The 23,316-nt window shown below is 40.6% G+C and overlaps 1 protein-coding gene across 2 annotated transcripts in view; it reads right to left on the reverse strand.

Annotated features, from left to right (window-relative positions):
- Window positions 1-23,316, reverse strand: part of LOC111139791 (6-phosphofructo-2-kinase/fructose-2,6-biphosphatase 1) — a 114,947-nt gene that overhangs the window by 20,243 nt on the left and 71,388 nt on the right. The window contains exons 2-10 of one of the 2 annotated variants that reach the window (XM_022492184.1): window positions 21,509-21,634; window positions 17,912-18,005; window positions 16,994-17,060; window positions 16,032-16,106; window positions 15,504-15,560; window positions 12,676-12,797; window positions 8,714-8,921; window positions 5,779-5,925; window positions 2,251-2,355 (exon numbers count right to left, since the gene is read on the reverse strand). In XM_022492184.1, the coding sequence (XP_022347892.1) occupies window positions 2,251-2,355; window positions 5,779-5,925; window positions 8,714-8,921; window positions 12,676-12,797; window positions 15,504-15,560; window positions 16,032-16,106; window positions 16,994-17,060; window positions 17,912-18,005; window positions 21,509-21,634 (1,001 nt within the window). The remainder of the gene's footprint in view (window positions 1-2,250; window positions 2,356-5,778; window positions 5,926-8,713; window positions 8,922-12,675; window positions 12,798-15,503; window positions 15,561-16,031; window positions 16,107-16,993; window positions 17,061-17,911; window positions 18,006-21,508; window positions 21,635-23,316) is intronic. The other variant, XM_022492185.1, reaches the window with a different exon arrangement.

The raw sequence follows: 23,316 nt of genomic DNA on the forward strand, positions 1-23,316 counted from the left end.
TTGTTTTTGCACCACACCCAGTGGTGCAAAAACAATGAATACTGTTATGCTGAAAAGAAATTAAAAAAAAGGAAAAAAAATAAAAGTCATAAAAGAAAGATGTGTTATATACAATGGAATATTACTCAGCCACCAAATATGAAATCTTGCCATTTGCAATGATGTGGTTGGAAGTAGACTGTATTAAGCTGAGTGAAGTAAGTCAAAGAATGACAAATACCATATGATTTCATTCATATGTAGATTTAAAGAGACAAAACAGATGAACATAGGGGAAGGGAGAGTAAAATAAAATAAGAGGAACCAGAGAGGGAGACAAATAAGACTATAAGAGACTCTTAACTGTAGGAAATAAACTGAGGGTTGCTGGAGGGCAGGTGGGGGGGGATGGGGTAACTGGGTAATGGACATTAAGAGGTCACTTGAAGTAATGAGCACTGGGTGTTGTATGCAACTGATTAATTACTGAATTCTACCTCTGAAACTGATAATGCAGAGCATATTAATTAAATTGAATTTAAATAAAATTAATAAAAAGAATGAAACATTATATAACTTAAATATAGATGCAAAATCTCTGGAGCAGAATTTTAGAGAAGGGAGATAAAGAGAAATATAAACTAAGCATAAAGCTTCAGGAAAAAAAATCTCAAAATAAGAGAAAAGAAATAAGCTCAATTAAATCAGTAATTATAATGAAAGTAAATGTATCAGAATTACAATTTAAAAGACAAATATTTTCACATTGTATTAAAAACAACAAAAGCTGGGATGCCTAGGTGGCTTGGTCAGTTTTGCATCTGACTCTTGATTTTGGCTCAGTTCATGATCGTTGGTTCATGGGATTGAGCCCTGTGTTGGTCTCCCTGTTCAGTGAGGAGTCTTCCTGTCTTCCTCTCTCTTTTCCTTGCCTTCTGCCCTCCCCCTGCTCATGATCTCTATGTCTCTAAGATAAAATAAATAAGTCTTCTAAAAAATCAATTATATTCTCTTTACAAGAGGCCTAAAACAAAAATAGCCAGAGAAATTGAAAGTAAATTAATAAAGATGAACTAGGCAAATACTAACTAGAAAACATATATCTATATAGATAGATAGATAGATAGATAGATAGATAGATGATAGATAGATAGATAGATAGATATAGATGATAGATAGACAGAGAGATAGATACAGCTATATTAATACTAGATAAAATACACTTTCAGGAAGAAACATTATTTTTTTTTTGAAAAAAAATTTTTTTAAGATTTTATTTATTTATTTGACAGACAGAGATTACAAGTAGGCAGAGAGGCAGGCAGAGAGAGAGGAGGAAGCAGGCTCCCTGCTGAGCAGAGATCCAGATGTGGGGCTCGATCCCGATGTGGGGCTCGAAACCAGGACTCTGAGATCAAGATCTGAGCCGAAGGCAGAGGCTTTAACCCACTGAGTCACCCAGGCGCCCCAGGAAGAAACATTATTAGGGGAAATATTATTCCTAATAAAATATGCAATTCACTAAGAAGATATAATTGCTTTAAATCTGTATGCATGTAATAACATAGCCTCAACATATATAAGGAAAAATAAAGGCAAACTCAGACTCACTTTATAATGTCATTTCTGAGGATGAGGATAAAAGTGTGAAATTGCTTTGCAACATAGGATATGTATTATTTTACCTTCCTTGGTGCCCTGCTTTTCTTATAATTGTTCCCAGGAATGTATATAAAAATGGATTATGACTAATAAATACTTTAAGATGTGGAACTGGCTAAATGAATCTGCTGGGTGAAAAGCAGTGAGGATCCACCTGATATGGGAATTAGGGAACTGATGGTCTGGTTCATGTGATGGCAAAGAATCTGGTCAAACTATTAGCCATTGTCCCACTCTAGACTCTAACCCACTGTCCAGAGACTGGATCTTTAGGCAACTTGGCAATAAAATGACAGGAGTATGTTGAACTACTTCAGGTGTCTTTAGTGAAAGGATACCAGAGACAAAATCTAGGATGAAGCCCCCCTGAAACAAATGGGATATGAGGAGGCAATTATTTTAGCTTTAGTAAAAGAGGTATCTGTTGCTGATAGCTGTGAAGCAGAGAAAACCAAGAGCGAGATTATCATGTGCTTTGTGGGATGGCAGCTGCTACAAAATATGTTTTGCTCTGCTTCTAAAGCTGTCCAGGGAACTATGCAATTTTGGCTGTTGGAATGAAGTTACTGGGAGGAGTTCTAGGAGTCAGGCAAGCCCTCCAAACCTTACCTCTCCCTTGGGATAGCGGTAGCGATATTTATCTTGGTCCCGTAGTGCAAATTCTTCAGGGTAGTGTTCCTGGATTTCTTCATAGGTCATCTCCTCACAGACACCCTGAGAAAAATTATTTGGGGATAAACGTATTCACAAGTTGAAATCCATACAGCCTTTACCATAGTTCTGAGTCCAAAGATTATGGCACAGCAACACACCTGATTTTCTGTGAAGACAGCTCTATGTTTGTGCCTATTGTCTGAGTGTGTGAGTGTGTGTGTGCGCACGCTCATGAAGTGTGTGGATATGAGAGAGTGTGCATGTGTACAGGTGTGTTCAGTTTGAGTGTATGGTGTGTACCTGTGTATGGTGTTTCTCTATGATTGTCCCAAAAGGTTTGTAGATGTACATTGTACATTTCAGTATGTGTTTTATAAATATATGGGCTTAAGGATTTGAGACTGTGTTTGTGTGTATGTGTATCATGCTGGTATGTTTAAAGACATGTGCCTTGTGTTTGTGTATTTGTCTCAGTTTTTGTAGTGTGTTTGGTGAGTGTGTGTGTGTGTGTGTACAGGGTGTCTGAGCATCTGAGAATATGCTCACATGAGGGTTTCTGTGGTCTGTTTCTCCATGTATGTCTCAGTGTGTCTGTGGCCTGTGTTTCTGTGAGTGTATAGGTCTCTGATTATGTCTCTGATGTATATGTGAATAGCTGTGTGCCTATGCCTGAGGTCATGTGAATTTGTGGTAATATTCTTGAGGTTATGCACCTGCATTTTGTGCATTTCCATCCATGGTATGCCTATCTGCGTCCGTATGATGTAGGTATATACAAAGACTGCATGTGTGTCTACGGTAAGTGTGTCTATATGTATTTCTAAGTGTGTCTGTCTGTGACTGTGTATGTGCGTGCATGCATGGTGCAGGTGTTGATTGGTAGATGTGTCTGAAAGGGATCCTATGTCAGATTATCAGGTCAATGTGTCTGTGAAGTCTATGTCTGTGATTATAAACATATTTGTGGTGGATGTCTATGACTGTGTATGCAAGCACACACATGTGTGCACTTACATAACAGTGCTCTCCCATTTTATAGCATTTCCCATCCCCTCTGCTCCTACCTATGTTCCAGGACCTCTGGCAGATAAAGAAACAGATATCCACAGACATCTCAGAAGATAAGAATTAATAAATTCCTAACAGTTTCAGAGTGGGCCTTGGGGAAATATAGTCCCCTTACCCAAAGCAGGAATTCAGAGCTCAGAGAATGAGTTCCTTAGGAGCACATGAGAGCTTCCCAAGTTCACTGAAAAATACCCAGAAGTGAGGTGGCTGGCAATGTTGGGTTTATAAGATTTCCTTTTGATTGTGTAGATTCCAGTTAGACTTTCCTGTAAGGGAGCAATAGGCTCTGGTTGTTGTATTTTCAGTCATATACCAGCCTTTCTTTAGGAATGAATTTCACCCCTGCCATAACCCACAAACAGCTCTGCAGTGTCAAATTTCTCCACTGACACTGTCTATGGGAAAAAGTGCACTCTACGGGATACACAAGATCCTTCCAGATTGGCTTTGACTTTCTATTTAGAGGCATGCTAAAAGCCTCATGCCTGCGGAAGTGACACTGACTTCATATTGACTTAAGGCAAATTGTGAAACTCTTTGAATTTTATTTTCCTCATCTGAAAAATGAGAATTACAACAAACTCACAAAAGTGTTTTGAATATTAAAAATAATATATCTAGCACAGAATGTTCAAGGTACATTTTAAAGACTCAAGCAGTGGAACTAATTATTAATATATTATTGATCATGGAAAATAAACCAGCAATTTAGGCATCATTTTAAACTATTACTTTTTCCTTACTCCTCCCCTAGAGCAAATTCCTGTAATTCTATCTGCTAAATTTCTCAAAAATCTATTCATTTTTCTTTCCTGTCTCCACTACTACAATCTTAGCAGTTCTGCACACACACACACACACACACACACACACACACACACACACACAACCTTCTTTGTTTATGCTGGGCTCTGCCTGACATACCATTCTTGATCCTCTCTACCTGACTCACTGTTAATGAATGCTCAGCTAGGCATCACTTCCTCCAGGCAGATCCTGGCTGGGTCAGATGCCCTGCCCTGACATCTGTACATCTATGGTCTAGCCTCTCAGGGACTATATCACACATGCTGTTTTGTATTCCTCTGTATTTTTTTTCTGTCTACCCCATTTTGACCAAAAATTCAGTGAAGACAAAAATCAATCTCTTTCTCCAACACCACCCCAGAGCCTGAAACAAAGTAGGTATCCAATAAATGTTTATACCACATGTGGGCCAGAAACAAGTAGTGACTGATCTCTCATGATGAAGGGTTTATATATTTTCTTGAATGTATTTTATAGCAATTATATGTGATATGTAGAATGATACTGTATATTCCTTTTCTAATATGTGTATCTCTGTACATCTATAGCTAAATACATGTGTATGTATGTAGACACACATATACTTCTTTGCATTTATTGAAGTATATCTACCAGGCAAGCAAGTTAACCTAACTACATGAAAGTTAACTATATTTGTGATAAAGCTTTTACTTCTGGGTCTAACAATCATAACCTGTGGACTGCTACCTGATGTCAGTATAACTATAATCCAGGTGAGACAATGGGGAGGAAAAAAAAACACTTTTGCAAAAGGCACATGGGAAAACCTGACTCTGAAGCAAGATTGCTATGTCATGAGGGTCAGATGGCCTTTTTCTTCATTCTATTTCCAATACCACTATTTTAGTCCATTGTCATCTCTTGCCTGGATTAATGCAACCATCCCCATACTGATCTCAGTCTGGCCCTTTTCCTAACTAGTTTCCACACATGATCAGAATGGTTATTTATTTATTTATTTTAATCAAGTATAATTAACTTACACTGTTATATTAATTTTAGGTATATAATATCATGATTCAATAATTCTATACATTTCTCAGTGCTCATCAAGATAAGTGTACTCTTAATATGCTGTGGCTATTTCACTCGTCCCCCTGCCCACCTCCCTTCTGACAACCACCAGTTTACTAAAGAGTCTGTTTTTTGTTTATCTCTTCTTTTATCATTGTTTGTTACATTCTGCATATATGAAATAATATGGTCTTGTCTTCTTTTTACAGATGTGAATCACATCCAGGCCACTTCTTGACTTAGACCACATCTTTGGCTTTCCATTTTTAGGGCAGCATCCAAATATCTCAACATGAAGTATAAAACTCTTTGAGATGCCTCCTTTCTAACCTCATCTCCCTGCACTGTCTTATTTATGGCCTGCCTTTGGGCTACATGAGGACAGAGAACATGTCTATTCTGGGCTTCACTGGATTTCCAACACACAGAACAGTATATGGTGCATGGCTGCTGCTGAGAAATACTTATTGAATTAATTGTGTTCTTCATAGGAGCTGAAGAAGAGGCAACCCAGGGGATAAGCCCAAGTCAAGTCCCATTAACTACCAGGAAATTCATCGCCCATGATCTCACCGCATCAATTTCGTTCAGGGCCTTCCACTGCTCATAGGGAACACCCAGGGCCTCAGCTGTCTGGATAGTCCTCTTCATGTGGCTGGTCCACACCTTCAGGGAGCTGATGCCCTGGGACTGAATGAAGTTGGCCAGGGCATAAGCGTACTGGGGAGTGGGGTTGCAGAGGATGAGAAGAGGGGAGAGAGAGAGAGATGAAAGAAAACAGAGTAGCTGTGAGATCTGCTACAAATGGTGAAATGATGATGAACAAGAAAGAGTAGAATTTAAATGTTTCCAATTTATAAACAGGGATATGACAAGGGTCAAGGGAATAGGAATAGGTATGTGTGTTTATGTATGTATATGTATATGTTTGTGTGTGTGTGTGTGTGTGTGTGTATTCATTGATGCTTGTTTAATAAGCCCATTGCTCAGTTATTCATTCAAAGAGCCCACCTCTGGCAATTGTGGAGCCTGGGACAAGACTACAAATGGAGGCACTTTATCCAGTCAACCTCCCTTCTCTTCTCATTTGTGCCTCCATCCTGCACTTGTAGGTGTTTTGAGTACATGTTTGTAGATAACCTAGTCACATGACCAAATTCTACCCACACCATATTTCCACTGATTCCCATGATCCACAAACAGTGACCATTTGGTCACTCCTTTGCTGAGGACTACACACTACTGTGATGTGGCCTGCTCTCAGGTGGACAGACTCTGAGATAGGCCCACACAGGCATGGAAAGCAGACTCCAGGCCAGAAGAGTAGGGGATTCTGGGTTTTGGGTACTCAGAATGTGGTCCAGAAGTAGGGGGTGTGTGATTTGGGGACATTTCTTTTTGACTCTGGGGATTCTCATTTGCTTGAGTTGGGATCTTGGAACCCAGCTTCTAAGGTCATTCAAACATATACTGAGTGTGTGTGATCATGGGCTGGGTATCAGGGTGTCCCGTTCTCAAGACAGAGCCAGTCCAGTAGGGAAACAATGACAGTACTGAAAGGAAACATGAAAGGCTGTGGGAGCCCAAATGAGCAAGTAGTTTGTTCTTTTGCATAGCATCATGTTATTAGTCACAGGTAGTAACGTGAGGAACATTGGCACAAATGCATAGATTTATTTATATGTACGTGTGTATGTACATGTGTATGTACAAATATAAGTATTTTGTATACACATTCTAATTATGAATTATGATTCAGTAGTTAGTGTGCTCTGGTGGAAGGAGCCCTTGATTGGGAAGTAGGCAACAGGGGTTAAACTTTCCCAACTTCCTTATATGTCCCTGTGTGACCTGGGACACATCCCTGTTTCTCCCTGGCCTTATATCTTCTGCCTATAAGTTGTAAACACCATTAGCTCACTGAACGTTTCCTATGAGCATCACATTAGATAGTGGAAGAGGAACACATAGAGTGCTCTTGACATACAGTAGGTGACAGCCTCTGTGATTGATTATGAGTGACAGCCAATGAGAAAATGTTTTGTAAATTTCATGGTGCACTGTGCCCATAAGTATGAAGGTTGGTGCCAGGCATTTACCTGTACATGCACATGTTTGTGTGCAAGGGCAGTATGCATTGTGGAGATGGCCATGTGCCCAAACTGGGTATTGACCTGTGTGGGCAGAGCCATAGCTGGCCCCAACCAAAAGACCCCTGGCTGCAGGTAGTGCCATAGGGAAAGGGTGATGCCACCAGTACCCTCTACTCTGCTCTGAAGAGTAAGATAGGTGGGAATCAAAGGTCTGAGTCCACCTCAAGGGGAGCCTGACAGTCTGAAGTAACAGAAAGGGAACCATGAGGACCAGGCCTTCCAGTGCAGTGCCATGCTTAGGACACTACCACTTCTGCAGTGGGGTATGAAGAGGGGCAGGCAGGAAAGCCTGGTTTTCCAATCCTGGCTCTTTTTTATTGGTTACATGACCTGGGGCTGCTCTTTTCTCCTCCCGGGCCTCAGTTTCCTCATATTTCATGAACCGTTAATGGTAATGTCTACCCCCATAGAGCTGTTGTGAAGATTGAATAAGGTCACACATGTGGAAGCAGATGGTGCTGTCGCTGTGCACAGGCGCCCAGTAAAAGAGAGTGCTTCCTCCCTCCTGCACCCCATTTCCCAATTTTTCTACCCAAGCCATCCTCCCAGCAAGAACAATACCTGTGTTAACAAGCCCAGGTACAGGGCCAAACATTAAGGAAAATGTGTGCCTTATTTTATTTTATATCCTTAGGGTGCAGGTTACTATGCTTGGCTGGAAAGAAGAGAATAATGCCACAGTCAGAGATGAGCTAGAACTGGAACAGATGGAGTCCAGGGCACAGTGACATGCCTGGGAGGGCAGGAAGGGACAGGGGAGGGCTTCTTGGATCAAACCAGGGAGCAGAAGCCGGACCCTGGAAGGAGGTGGGGGAGAGAGGGCAGGAAAAGAGCAGTAACTGGTGGGGAACAAGTGCTGAAAATGGAATGGCCTGAAGTGGGGGTAGGGGTTGTGGCATTAGCCCTGAGTAAGGGAGAAAATAGATTCAAGGATGGGGCATGTAAGGGCAGCTGTCAGGGCATGTGATGGTCACCAGCTGACAGAGGAGAGTAACCTAGGTGGGGAAAACTGCACAAGCTAAGGCACAGAGTTGAGAGAGAGAGGAGAGGAATCAGTCAGGCAAGTGTGAGGGGTGCTCACTATAATGGGGCTGCAAGAGCAAGCAGATCTGGGCAAGCATGAAGTGCCAAGACCAAGCTAACAGACATGCAGATGTTGTTAGCACATGAGAGTCATTCAAGGATGGGTCAAGACTGAGTGACTGATTGGGTGGAAGAGCAGGTGTGACCAGAACCTGCTTTTACCCTGTCACTGACTCCCCCATCCTTAGGACCCAGGCAGTAGCTGTACCATCAGCCACAGCCCACCTGGGCCAGCTCACCCAATGCCTCAGTGTGTCTGGGTCCCTTCTTACCTGCTTGCCCCGAGCTGAGAGGCCAGAGTCACCTCCAATGCGGCCTCTGAGGTTGAGTTCACTCTCTCCGTGACGGCATAGGTAGATGGATCGGGGTGTGACGTGGATGTTCATGAGATAGTAGACTGTGCGGCTCTGGATGTGGTCCTGTACTCGGTTCACCATGTATCTTGTGCCCACATCGAAGATCTTGATGTAGGATAGGTGGCTGGGCCAGCCCAAGAAGGAGGAAGTGAAGCTCAGGGGATGATGATGGAGAGGCTGATCCCAGGACAAAGCCCCATCCCCACACTCTGCCTTCAAGCCTCTTCTACAATGCAGCTTTCACCTACCTTTCTGCTATCAAACTGTCATGCTTTGCCCTATTCTGGGTACCTGTTCTAGAGACTTTGCTCCCAGCCACCTTAAAGAGCTCACTGCCTGTTACCACCTTCCCCTGCTTCCTTTCTTCAGTTTCAGCTTGATCCAAGCTATCTTTTCACAATCACTTTTTACACTCCAGGGATCTGGGTTCTGTTCTTCATAGTTCACACTCATGACACACTCAGAGAAAAGCAGTAATCCTGTGACCCTGGCTGCCTCCCACATCTTACTGGAAGCTCCTGAATTGTCTACTCAATCTTCTAAATCTCAAGCTGAGTTCTGTACCTCTATTCTTTAAGTCCCTGCTATGATATATTGTATTTGACACCAGACAGGCAGCTACCAGATTGTGCCTGTGTGCACTTGTGTCTGTGTGTGTAGGTCTCTTCTCACTCAGAAAGGGAAAAAGGTTGTTTCCCCCCCCATCCGTCATGCAGTCAACAAACACACCCTCCTTTGTTCTAACCATTGTCCTTGAGGTGGGGACTCAGCATCTGCCCTTTGGAAGCTCTTCCTTCAATCAAGAACATACACTTGGAAACACGTGACCAATGCTCAACATCCCTTCCATAAACAGTCTCTTAGATGTGCCAAGTATTGGGATGGTCCACAACATGGAAATCTTGTGGTCCTTTCTTCAAGCCCCATTTTATCCCCTCAATTCTGTGCTCTAGTCATGAATTAATACCTATACACAGAGTGATAATCAAAGTATTCAGCAACCTGTCTGCAGAGGAGCTGGGAATGAGCAACACTGACTAATTAGAGGACTAGAACCATGGAGTAAGTCTTCTGAGGCCCCTGCCGTACCAGGCATGAGTCCTTTAGTTGTTGGACTATATGGAGTTCAAGGAGATCCCTGGGAAGAGGTGGGGAAGGCTGTACCAATGGGGTGGCATACCAGGAACCCTGGATGCACAGTAGCAAAACAAAGTAAATAGAAATAGCTGAATTAACCCAAGGCATGTAAAGCAGTAGCTGATGGGTTTAGTTTCAGAAAGCCTCCTCTCTGATCTTCCTAGAGATGGCCTTTTAATCTGTATCATATTTAATCATGCCCATCCCTGTCATCTATATCCAATGGTTTCTGCAGGACATTTGCACTTGCTAAGCATTTTCTTTTGTACATCTGGCAGGGAGTGGGGACTTCGAAATACATGAATCCTCATAATCATCCTAGGAATCAAGGATTATTAGCTGTGTTTTATAGGAGAGGAAACTGGAGCACAGAGAGTGGAAATGATATGCTTAAGGTTACGCTCTCCAACTATCTTGTCTAAGAGTCTCAGAACCTCGTGGTGGAAAATATCTGATGTAGCCTTGTTGCCTGATTACTGTCTATTCCTGGTGCTAGGTCCTGCGTAGTTCTAGGAGAGCTTTCAACTTCTTGTTTAGTCTGACATTCTATATACCTTCACACACTGGCCCTGCTTGGCCTCACCTCACAGTCCCATACCCACACCCATGCCCATAATTTCTGTTTCAATCTAGCCTTTATGATTTTGCTGGAATATTCTCTAAACTCCCCTACTTTTATTCAGATTTAACTACAGTATTCCAAAATGCTCTTCTGTTTGCTTAAAGACATTCCTTTCCTGCTTTCCAAAGCTGAGCTCCTATGCATCTATTCTTTGAGAGCCAACACATTCACTCTCTCTAGGATGTCTTTGAGCCTAGAATCACATGAAGTCATTTAGAGGTGCTTCCCACCAAAAGTAATATATAAGCTAGTGCCTATCTCTACTATGTGAAATCTAAAATAAAAAATCATACACTGTATTATATGAGGAGGTCCCATGAAATTTTGTGTTTTTTTTCCCCCATTTTGACCACATTGATGCTGGTTTTGAAATTAAAATAGTAAAAACTTTACAGATTGTTTTATTCCTATTTTTGGTAGCCTCCACCTTTCTGGTACCCCAAACATGCCTATACTGGGTAAACCTGCTCTTCTACATCTTTCTTCCCAAGCTGAGCTGAGTTTTCTCCTTTGTATTCCTTTAGCCCACTTGGTTTACAATTTCTACAACTCTGATCAACTGCATATTCATTGGCTTCTCCAACTAAATGTGCATTCTCTCACAGCAGGGACAACCCTTCTCTCTTTGGATTCCTAGGGCACAGCTTTGGCTGGGCCCTGATACATGGACTGTAAATGTCTGTTGATGTAAAAATCATTAAATAAAGTCAAACTTCAGAATATGTCATCTTTAGGCCCAAACTGATTCATCAAACACTACCTGAGCACCCTCAGGATTCTATGCTGAAGACTAGGGGCTTTCTCAGTGCTTCTTTCACTTTAGCTCCCCTTCAAGCTTTTTTCACCATATGCTGCTAGCCTATATGGTGCATTTGTTGGAAATTTGAATAAATTACACTTTCCTCAAAAAAGAAACATCCCCACTCCAACACACATGCCTCGGTGAGGAAAACAAGTGTACCCTTTACCTGGTTGTCTTTGCACAGTGAACAGTCTTTACAATTGTATATAAAGTTCCTGCTTCTCGCACCGAGTCTAAGCCTCATGTGACACTTCTTTATGATACAGGGATGTGGGAAGAGGAGAATTTGGCTGGAAGTGTGAGATAAGGGTTTGAATAAATGTTCTACTGACTCATTATGTGGCCTTAGTTAAGTCCATGCACAGTTCTGGGTCTCAATATCTCCATCTATGAGCAATGCAGTAACAATACTTGCCTCTTAGGACTTTGGTTGGGCAAAGCTGGAAGGATGTTGTTTAAACTTCCTAAGGTTTTAATAACTATTTGAGGCCTCCTCATACTCCTCATTTGGGGCCATAAGGGTCTGGGTGACCAGAGTCTTCTCGCATCACAACCCATTTTGAGGACTCTGGGAATATCCTATGTCTGAAACTCACATATTCCAGCTAACATGTTTCTAATTTTTAGCTGACATTATGAATGAGAGTTTCATATTTTCATGTGTCTTCCCATATATCAAGGCACTATGGAAGCTATCTGCAGATAGAAACCACCTTTCTTGCCAGTATTTATACTACTATGTACACCACAACTCAAAGAGGCCAAATAATTATTGATTGAAGAGGTACATGGGTTTATGAAAAGAGACATGAGTAGGAGACAAAATATATGGTTAGAATCCTAGTTCTACCCCTTGATTTGTGCTGGGAGCTTGGCAAGTGGTTTCAGCTAAGATTCAATTTCCTCTTCTTGAAAACTTATGAACATAAGATCTATTTTGGCTTCCTTTATAGGGGTGCTGAGGGGATTCAATGAAACAAAGAAGGTGGCATCCATGTGTGAGGAATGCTTTTGAAAAAAATAAAAGCAAACAACTACAGGAGGGAAGAATTTGTTCTTAGAGATCAGGGTCCTGATCTGTTCATATTGGTCAGGAAGGCACTACTTTAAAACTCTCATGGACATTTTATATATCAAGGATTCACTACCTCAGACAATTAGAACTTGGAGAGTCCTAAAGGGAAATCATTGATTCTAGCTCCCTGACGTTACAGATAGAGAAGGTGAGACCCAGAAAAGGACATTTCCGCAGGTACTAAAAAACATCAAAATAGGGGTAAAGATCCAGTCCTGGGTTTTAGGGTTCTGGGTTCTTACCTGTCCAGTTCATCATCCAAGGGCTGGTAGTTGACCTCATAGCATTCAATTCTCTTTAGAAAGTCTTCCAGAACCTTTTCCCGGTCACAGTCTATGTAATCAGGGCTGCCAAGTTTTACTTGCTAGGAAAAGGGAGAACAGAGGAACTGTGAGAGACAGAGACTCTAACAGTGAACTTTGGAAATGCCCTTAGAGATCATTGAGTACAACATCCCTCATCATAAAGATGAGAAAATTGAGACTTAGACAAAAGGTCTTGCCAAGTTACAAATCGGTCGATTTAAGAGAATTTAGAATGTGTGACTCCTTATGCTTTGTTTCTATGTGATTAAACAAGGTCTGTTATATTATACTCAGTTCTAGAGTACATGGTGTTTAAGAAGAACATTTAAAAGAAGATGTGGGCTGGCTAATTGAATTTAAATTAAAAAAGAAGATGTGGTGTATATCTGTATCTATATTACTCAGCCATTAAAAAGATGAAATCTTACCATTTGCAACAACATGAATGGAACTAGAGGGTATTATGCTGAGTCATAAGGAATAAGAATAAGAAATAAGTCAATCAGATAAAGACAATTATTGTATGATTTCTTTAAATAATATTTTATTTATTTATTTGAGAGAGAGAGAACATGAGCAGGGGGAATGGGCAGAAGAAGAGGGAGAAGCAGACTCCCTGTTGAGCAGGGAGCCCAATGCAGGACTCAATCCCAGGACTCTGGAATCATGACCTGAGCTGAAGGCAGATGCTTAAAAGACTGAACCACCCAGGTGCCCTGATTTCACTCATATATGGAATTTAAGAAACAAAACAGAAGATCATAGGGGAAGGGAGGGAAAAATAAAATCAGAGAGGGAGACAAACCTTAAGAGACTCTTAACTATTGGAAACAAACTGAGGTCTGCTGAAGGGGAGGTGGATGGGGGGATGGGGTAACTGGGTGATAGGCATTAAGAAGGGCACTTGGTGTAATGAGCAATGGTTGTTATATGCAACTGATGAATCACTAACTCTACTTCTGAAACTAATACTACACTGTATGTTAATTAATTGAATTTAAATAAAAAAATTAAAAAGTAATAAAAGAGGATCAGAAATTGTGATGTGAGAAATGGCCAAAGAAGAGGAACAGGAGATTTTGGCCAGGGGTCATAATGGCATACATGTATTGAGTGTTTAATGAGAGAATATGGCATGTTGGTTTTAAATTTCTGAAAGGTTAATGTCTCTTAATCCCCCATGCTTATCTTCTCCACCCACATTTGTTATCTCAGTGAATGGTGCTATCATCCATTCAGTTACCTGAGCCTAGAAAAAATATGGGAGTCATCCTAGATGCATCTTCATCCCTCACCTCTCAGCAGGCACAAGATCCACTCCATTCTCTCTTCTAAATATCCCTCCTATTGATTTCCATTCTCTCTTGCCTGGACACTTACTCTAGCTTTGTGACTAGTTACTCTTGTCTACAGTCTTGTTACTTCTGATGTATTCCTCATACTAGCAGCCAGAAAGATATTTTTTAACATGCCCATCTGACCATGGCATTCCCGTGCTTAAAACTCTTCACCATTTTCTTATATCCTTTAGGGCACAGTGTGAACTATTTTATCAGGTGACTCATTTGTAATAATTGAGTCCAAAATAATTTCTTCTCTCATCTCCCATTGCACTTCTATTCCTCCACACACTTTGCTCTAGCCAACTTGAACTTCTTATAGTTCCGTGGAGATACAGTAATTAGTATATGCTATTCCCTTATATTCAATTCTTCACCTGTCAAATTCCATTTGTATTCTTTAAGATTCAGGCCAGCTATTGTTTTCATTGAGAAGTCTTCCCTGGTACACATCTATCCCTCCCATGCAAGGCTAGGTATTCAACAATGTCCTCCCAGAGCCTCCTTTATTTCTTCGTTTCAGCACAGACATACAGTTATGTCTATAAACTTGTCAGTATCTCCAAGTATCTCTCACTAGACTGTGAGATCAAGGGCAGCACTCTCCTCTATGTCTTGAATACACAGAATGGCCCAGTTCAGTTGTATAGATTAAATTTGTGTTGAATCAGTAAATGGATAGATGGAAGGGTGGATGAATAACAGGGGTTGGACATGTTCTATTCCCTAAGAGACAAAAAGAGGACCAATCAGTTAAAACTTCAGGGAGGCAAATTTCAGCTTGATTAGACAGCATTTGATGAAGCAATGAGTTTCTTTTCCTTGGAGGTATGAAAAGAAAATATAGACAAATATTTAGCTGAGATTTTAAGTATGTGATGGAAGGTTCAGGGAGGTAACCTATAAGGTCTCTTCTGTCCCTGAGCTCCAGTAATTTCATGAAACAAGGAACAGTAAAATGTGGCAGATGATCCAGTTCTAGAGCACATGTCTAGAATCTAAAAGCAGTTACATTTCTGATACAAGCCTGAGTTCCAGTCCCACTTCTACTTCTTCCTGGTTGTATGACGCTTTGAAACACTCTTTTCTTGGAATCTGTTTCCTCTCTCCAACAATGAAATGATTCCTAATATGCAGGTTGTTGTAACAAATCAGTAAGAGTCAAGTTTGGTGCCCAGTGTATATTAACGACTCTATATTATGGCTTCTTTAAATTTCATAAGGTTATTGTAGGCTAGGAAGGTCAGGAAATACTTCCTACAGGAAGTAGGAAGAATAGTTAGGAATAGGAATAGGAAGCTTAGGAATAGGAATAGGAATAGGAAGCTCAGAAAAGAATATCACCTTTAATAACCTCATAGAGGTCTTTTTTGTGTTACCCAAGCCTGAGGAAAAGTAAAGAGGAAAGGGTAAGGTACTCCTTACCCTGATGTTTTCTGCAATGATGCCAGGGTCATTACAGATGGACTCAATGAAAAAGACCTATAAGAGAAAAAGAAGAGAAATTTCCAGCAGAGAATTATATTTGGTAGGGCCAAACATAGCTTCACCTCTTCTCAGTGACTCTGAGTCATCCCTAGGGGCATCTATGACAACATAATTTCATACAGTGTTACTTTTCAGGATTCTGAGTTTTATGAGACATATTGACTCAAAACTGAATGACTCTAGATTATTTTTTATGTTTTTACTTCTTATATATGCTTTTTGTAGTAGTTCTCTTCCCTCCTTTCTCATTTCCACCCCCACAGTGTCAGCCTGTCAGCAATTATCTTCCATTGTCCCATATGGCACCTCTTTCCTGTTCTGTTTTGTTGCTTTTGTGATCTGGAAAGCCATATCACCAAATTACAATGTTGAACTTGAATTTGTAGTTGATTTGGCAGATTCAAGTCCTCTGGTTTGCCTACTAGATTAAGTATGCTGTAGATGACAGTGGGAATGTTACTATACCTTGTAACCATGTTCTTTAGCAAACTGCAGAATTAGTGACCGTCGTTCTCTAGTTGTGTTGGTGGCATCAAAAACCTAGAGGCCAATGATGAAATTGGTTTACTCTGAATCTGATTTTGGGAGAACACCTACTCCTTGGCTATCCTTGTGCTAGGTGGAGGGCTTCCAGTAAAACATAGATCTTGACTGAGTTTTGAAGAATAGGAAGGACTTGAAATAATTGACTTATGCCAATTTCTTAAGCATTCATTGAGTGCTTGCTGTCAGTCCAGAAATGTAACAGACTGTAGGTATAAACAAGAGGAAAATTGTAAGTTTTTACTAGGGTAATTTTATAGGTAAAATAACCAAGGCTTAGAGGAAGGATTTGCTTTAACCAAGGCCACCAAGAGTTGCTAACAGAGCAGAGCTAGAATGGATCCTCTCAACTCCTAGTTGAGGCTTCCTCTTTCCTATCACTTTGGAGCTCTTCAAGAACAGGAAACAAGAACAGGAAACAACTCTCTACCTTCAGCACCTAAGGTGGAACAATTTGAGGCTATTTTCTCCTTTTAGAATTCACAAATCTTACCCCAAACATCTATGAAACAATTGACTAGACATTTAAGTAAGTCTCTTGAACTAAAAAATGTTTGTACTGTAGTCTTTCTGAATTGTTGGGGGTGGGGTGGTAAAGCACAGTGGTTAAGAGTGTAGATTTTGGACCTATGCAACCTGAATTCTAGTTTTGGCCTTGTTGTAGTCATGCTGTGCCACCTTGGGAAATTATTCAATCTCTTTGTACCATTTTTCTGGGCTATAAAATGGAATATAACAACAATGCCTGTCTCATGGGAGAGGGTGGAATTAAATTAATATGTGCAAAGTTCTTAGAATAGTGTATAGGACATAGTAAATGCTCAGTACATACTAGGGACCTTCATTCTGTCAGAAACTTGAAGAAAAAATGCAAAATTCCTTACTGCAACATGACCTTCCTCATGGCTGAGATAGTCATGGACATCCTTCAGGGCTGCCAGGGCACACTGCCTGAAAAAGATGGAGAAAGAAACAGAGACAATCCCTGTCCCCAAGATGAGTTCCTCTTTATGTTCCTCCATTATCTTTTGCACCATCTCTCAGATATTTCACGTTAAATTATTCATCTATGAAACATTTACATGGGTATCTTATGTTGTAGGCACCATGACAAGCACAGACAGGTCACACAGTTGAAAGTGGCTCTGTGTGCACATCTTAGGGGGAGGCATAAAGTGACATACCTAGGAAAAAAGGACTAATGACAGAGTCATAATATTAAAAAACAACATTTGAGGGGATAGAACACAAGTGGAACTGGTCCTTAAACCCAGGTAGAGATTGAGTATATAGTCTGTGAAGTAGAAGGCATTCCTGGAATGGGTAATAGTACAAGCACAGGTATGATGGTGGCAATATATTTATGCATTTGGAAAAAATATGTTTAGTGGTTACTCTTTGTTGGGTTTTATTATAAGGGCGTGGATCAATAAATGAGACCTAGGTTCTGTTCTGGAAGTGCTGTGTCTTGTAGAGGAGAGAGAACTTGAGATTAAATAAATGGTATTGGAGAGACTGGAATGGGCCAAGCTATTGACATCCTTAAAGGCTCAGACTCTTAGATTTTCCACTCTCTCCTGTAAGGAGTAGGAGACATTTTCTTTCTAAGTTCTTAAGTAGAGGATGGTTATGACCACAAACAGGTTTTGGGTATGGTAGGGGAAGAGTTTTTCCAATCACCATTTGAGAGTCTAGAAGACCTCCTTGTTAACCCAAATTACTCTGCTCTACACCTCCGTTATCTGAACAAAGCCCTCCTTCAGCCAGGGGCAGCTCTGATCTCTAAAATATTAGACACTTACTTCCTGATATGTAAGGCCTCCATGTTGTCTGGAAGAAAAAATTCGTAGTTCTTGTAGCTCACTGCCTCTCGTCGGTACTGGCCTAAATTAAACACTGAAAGCAGGGAGGTCTGGTGAAGGGATTGGAAAGATTCTAGTGGAAAAATATGTCATTGCTGGGAGAGATTTCAGAGATTGAAGGAGGTATAGTTTGTAGTTATATAATATGCTTATAAAGCTTTAAATTATGGTTACCATCTCATTTATTCCTCACAACAACTCAGCAATATAGGATTTACAATCCCATTTTACAAATGAAGAAACTGAAGTTCAGAGAAAGGAAGTAATTTTCATAGTTAATAAATGGGAAGCTGGGATTAAAAACCAGGCCTGTTTGGCTCCAAAGCTAGTGGATTTTCTGCTATTCTATTTTTTCATAAACTCTAACGCTTTCAGTGCTCTACTGTATTGGAAAAATAAGGAAACAGATCCAATGAGTAAAATCAATCACTAAGTATCAAACAGTGAGTCAGCAGGTAATAGAACTAGACTGGACCTCCTGAATCCTAGTCCAATGTTATTACATTTTCCAGTATCATGACAGAGAATCTAAATTTATTGCCCTCTCTAGGCTATATTTTCCTATTAGTAATAGTGAAAAACCTGATAGAAGTTAAGGAAAGGAAGAGAAAGAGGATAAAGGGACCAATGCAATATTTCATTAATCCATTCAATAAATACATTCTAATGTGCATTCTGACACACACTGTAAAGTGGATATGAGTTCTGAGGTCTCAAAGATAGATGAGATATGCATGATGGGGCCCCAAGGAGCTCACAATCCAGCAAGGACTGACAGTAAACCAGCAAACATAGAGTTCCCACACAGTTTGTTGAGTTCTCCAATAGGCATTCAAAAGAATAAGGGGGAAGGACAGACTAACTACACTTGGAGTAATCTAAGATGATTTGTGGATAAAGCAGTATTTGAGTCAGTCTTTTTTTTTTAAAGATTTTATTTATTTGACAGAGATCACAAGTAGGCAGAGAGGCAGGCAGAGAGAGAGGAGGAAGCAGGCTCCCTGCTGTGCACACAGCCCGATGCGGGGCTTGATCCCAGGACCCTGAGATCATGACCTGAGCTGAAGGCAGAAGCTTTAACCAACTGAGCCACCCAGGCGCCCCTTGAGTCAGTCTTTTTAGGAAGGCAGGCCTTTTATAGGCAACCAAGGGGGTTGGGAGTGGGGAATAAAGACATTTCAGGTAGAGGAACACCATAAGCAAAGGTATAACATTGGCAGAAGGCAGAACATATTTGGGGGATGGTGATTCATTCACTGTGACTGAAGCCTGCGACACTGACAGGGACGGATTGTGGAGGACTTTGAACAACAGGTTAAAAAACTTGGGTTTAAACCTGTAGACCAAGGAGACCCTTGGAAGCTGTAGGTATGGTAAGCTTTATGCTTTGAAGCATGACTCTGAGGCTTTGTGCTCTGTGAAATGGACTGGACTGGAGCATATGGAACGCATGTGCATTAGGGCACAGACCCATGCACCACCATCCCATGTTCCCCTAACATCCAGCAGAAGCTACTTGGAGACTGCAGTCCTCCGCAAATACTATTCTTTCTCTGCTCTTCTGCCAGTGTTCTACTCCTCCCACAGGACCAAGCTCAAATATATTCTATCTAGAAGTTTCTCTGCCTTCCAGTTGGTGATTTCCTCTGTGAGCCCCCTCAATACCCTGCTCTAGGATTCCTTAAGTGACCATGAGGTGTTAGTATGCATCCCAGCCAGATAGAAAACTCTTCAAGGACAAGGTGTGAATCTCATTAATTTTTACATCTTCAATGTCTAGCATGGATTTTGGCACATAAAAAACCATTAGGGAACACTTCACCAGTGAATTAGAGAAGGAAAAGAAGAAATATGAGAAAGAGAGGAGAGTTGAAGAAAGGGAGGGAAGCGTGCAGATACATAGGGTGCTAGGATGGGCAAGAGAAAGGCAAGAAAAATAATGGAGAAAAGGTGGGTATAGGGCCAATGTGGGATTAGTTTTTCTTCCCATCAGTAGAACCAAGTAGCAGACCTGGCACAGTGAGTGTCAGGCTTTGGAAATAACCAGACGTGGGCTCATTTTCCTGGTTCTGTCACTGGGTGGCCATGTGCCTTTAGAGGTCCTTCACCTCTTGGGCATTAATGTAATCAACTGTGGAATGATGATAATACTAGTTTCTTTTTCATGGGCATTATAGAACTTAAAAAAATAGATGTTAGTTCTTTGAGGATAGGCATCCTATTCTACTTGTCTTTGCTCAGTATCCAACAAGGGCTTTGTCACAGATATGTGCTCATTGAATAATTAATGATTGAATAAATAAATACCCAAGCAGAACTGTTTGCTGCACTGGGGAGCAGTGCTCCATTTCACAAGGGGGGTCTAAGTACTTGCTTAATGTACCAGGCAAGGGGGAACATGGCCCCAATAAAAATTTTCAGATAAGTTGATATTCACTGGAAGCATCAATATAGTCATTTGAGATAAATATAAACACTGGTAGACCTTCTTACCATTACTGTTTTTATTCTGAATTGTATATGATGTGGGGACACCCTATCTCTTACTGTTTAGAGTGTCTCAATGTCTTAATCTGGTCACACTTCAGAGAGGGAAAGGAATATGACCTGATCCCCTGCCCCCAGAACAGTTCCTGGTGAGAGACCCAGACACACACTGCAACAACACACTCTATAATTAGTGTTGGCATAGAGAGGGCTGTCGGGAGGTTTGGTATGGGAGCCCAGAGAAGCAGTCTTCTCAGGGGGAACAGAGCAATCAAATAGGAATGGGGATACAGGTTGGAGGTGGGCAGAGAAATCAAATGGGGAATGGGAGAGAGCAATTACTAAATAACTGGTAGGAAGCAGAAAAGAGACCACACTGAAGAGAATGGAAAACTGGAAACAGGGAGTGAAGGAGGAGTTTGGCAGGCATGGAAGGAGGCCTTTCTGGAGGTGGAAAAAGGCAGGACCACTTCCAGGTGGGAAGTAGAAGTCAACAAGCTCAGACCTAAAGAGAGGCACCTTCTGAACTCCAAAAGATGAGGTGAGTGAAGGTGCCCAAATTTAGTGAAGACCCTCTGGGAACCTCTGGGCTGTGGCTTCAATATGCTTGATTCTACATACCCTAAGGCTTGAAGAAAACCTTGAGGTTTTGAATAAATGGTAATGTAATATTGGTGTGGCAAGAATAATAATAATGGTGATAAAATAATAATAATGGTAATAAAAATAGTATATTACTCATAGGATTATGTTAAGGCCTTGTAAAACTGGAGGTCCCTGAGAACAGACATTTAATCTCACTAGTTTTCCTATACCTATTACCTAGAATACCATGAGGCATAGAGTATGTTCTCAAGATACTGTAAAACTTTTAAGAGTGTGGTGGTGGTGGTGGTGGTAGTAGTAGTAGTAGTAGTAGTAATCTGAAGATTGGTAATAATGGTTTGAGGTGTTCCTGATACTGAGGGAATGTCTCTCTCATGCCTGCTACCTTAACCTTCAGCCAGTGGCAGGTAATGGGCTGTAGAACAAAGGGTTTCAGAGACATACCTTTAGTTGGTGTTCCTATCCAGTTGAGATATCTTGTGAGCTTCGTGGAGATATAGGTCTTTCCTCGAGCTGGTAAACCCACCATGATCACCATTGTGGGGGAATTGGTAAACTGGGGTATTGATGCTGAAAGATAAACAGAATCTCAAAAACTTATTCCCAGGTTCCCATTCTCTTTTGGTATCAGCTCAGAGATGTTGAATTGGGAAAACAACTTACCTACCATTATAAGAATAATAACAAAAACCTGGAAATTTTCAAACTGACTTCTGAAATCTTCAGAAAACTGAGATTACAGTGTGAACAGCTAAACCCAACCTATAGAGAAAGGCAGGCATCTGCAGGGAGCAACAGAGCAGGTGTTTGCTTATCTTTCAACATATAAACTCATAAGAAGACTGAGCTAAAAATTTATAATAAATTTCTAAATGTTCATTGTGGACTAGTGTGAGAATATGAAGCCTCTGGTGCTGAAGACATAGGTGGTTTTGCATCCTCTAGGAATTCCACCAGTTACAGAAGAATCTTGAGAAAGATGTCCTATAGTTCTAGTTTGGAGAGGAAAACAGAATAGCAGCCATTGCTGAAATTGTGCCCAGGCCATTCTCCCTTTGTATTCTATGAAACAAAAGCCTTAGTCTTCGCAGAGAAAGGGAATGCAACTGTAGTTTGAGAGCACTGGTGGAAATTAACTGCAGCTGACAGAGTGGAATTCCCAACACTATTGAAACTCTGCTGAGACCAATCTACTCCATCTCCCTAAAAGAAAATAAGCCTTCATCTGAAGAAGGAAGGGCAACAGAAACTGAGGACACTGGTAGAAACTCACTACACCTGGAGAAGGAAAATGGGGGAAAAATGCTGTAGCCTAGAAGGCATAGGAATATGCACTAGGCCCACCAATATAGTTAAAGAAGAGTCAGGAACACATGGGAAGGTCACACCTCCAGGACTGAGGATAAGCATGCCTAAGACTGAGGCTTAATCAGATTAACATGAAATGTCATTAGTTCCCTTTTCCCTATTACCAGGCTAAAACAAGTAAAATAATAGAATACTACACCTTCAAAGGAAGAAAAAGATAATTGTCTCCAGAGAGCAGCTCAAAGGGGAAAATCAAGGCAAGGAAAAAAATCATCTGGAGACAAAGAAATCATCAGTATCAGTCTCAGTTATGATACTCATATTGAGACTATCAGGCAGGGAATTTAAAATAGCTATGACTGATAAGTTAAAAGCTTTATTGAAAAGGTAGACTGCATGCAAGGTCAGATAGGTAAATTCAGGGGATGGAAAGTATAAGAAAGAATCAAATGTAAATGCAAGAGAAAAACACAGTAATGGATCTGAGGAATGTCTTCAAGGTTCTCAAAATTGAACTTAATATAGCTGAGAAATATATGAACTTGAAGATGGATCAGTAGAAATTACACACCCTAAAATGCAGACAGAAAAAATAGTAAAAACAAAACAAAGCAACCCAGAACAAAACATCCAAAACTTTGAGAAAGTATCAAATAGTGTAATATATATGTAACCTATAAATAACCCATAAATATCATATATATACATATATATGTAATTAGAATATATTATATATATAGAATGTAATATATATGTAATTAGAATAATGGAATGAGAAGAGGGAGATCATGGGAAAGAAGAAATATTTGAAGAAAGAACTGCCAAAATTTTCCAAAATTGAGTTATTGACAACAAACCACAGATTCCAGTATTTCAGAGAATACTAAGCAGCATAAATAAAACTTTAAAAAGAAGCACACCACACCTAGACATAGCAAATTCAA

The sequence above is a fragment of the Enhydra lutris genome, unplaced genomic scaffold, assembly GCF_002288905.1.
Source record: "Enhydra lutris kenyoni isolate GAN:26980312 unplaced genomic scaffold, ASM228890v2 scaffoldscaffold118, whole genome shotgun sequence".
NCBI classification, from domain to species: domain Eukaryota; kingdom Metazoa; phylum Chordata; class Mammalia; order Carnivora; family Mustelidae; genus Enhydra; species Enhydra lutris.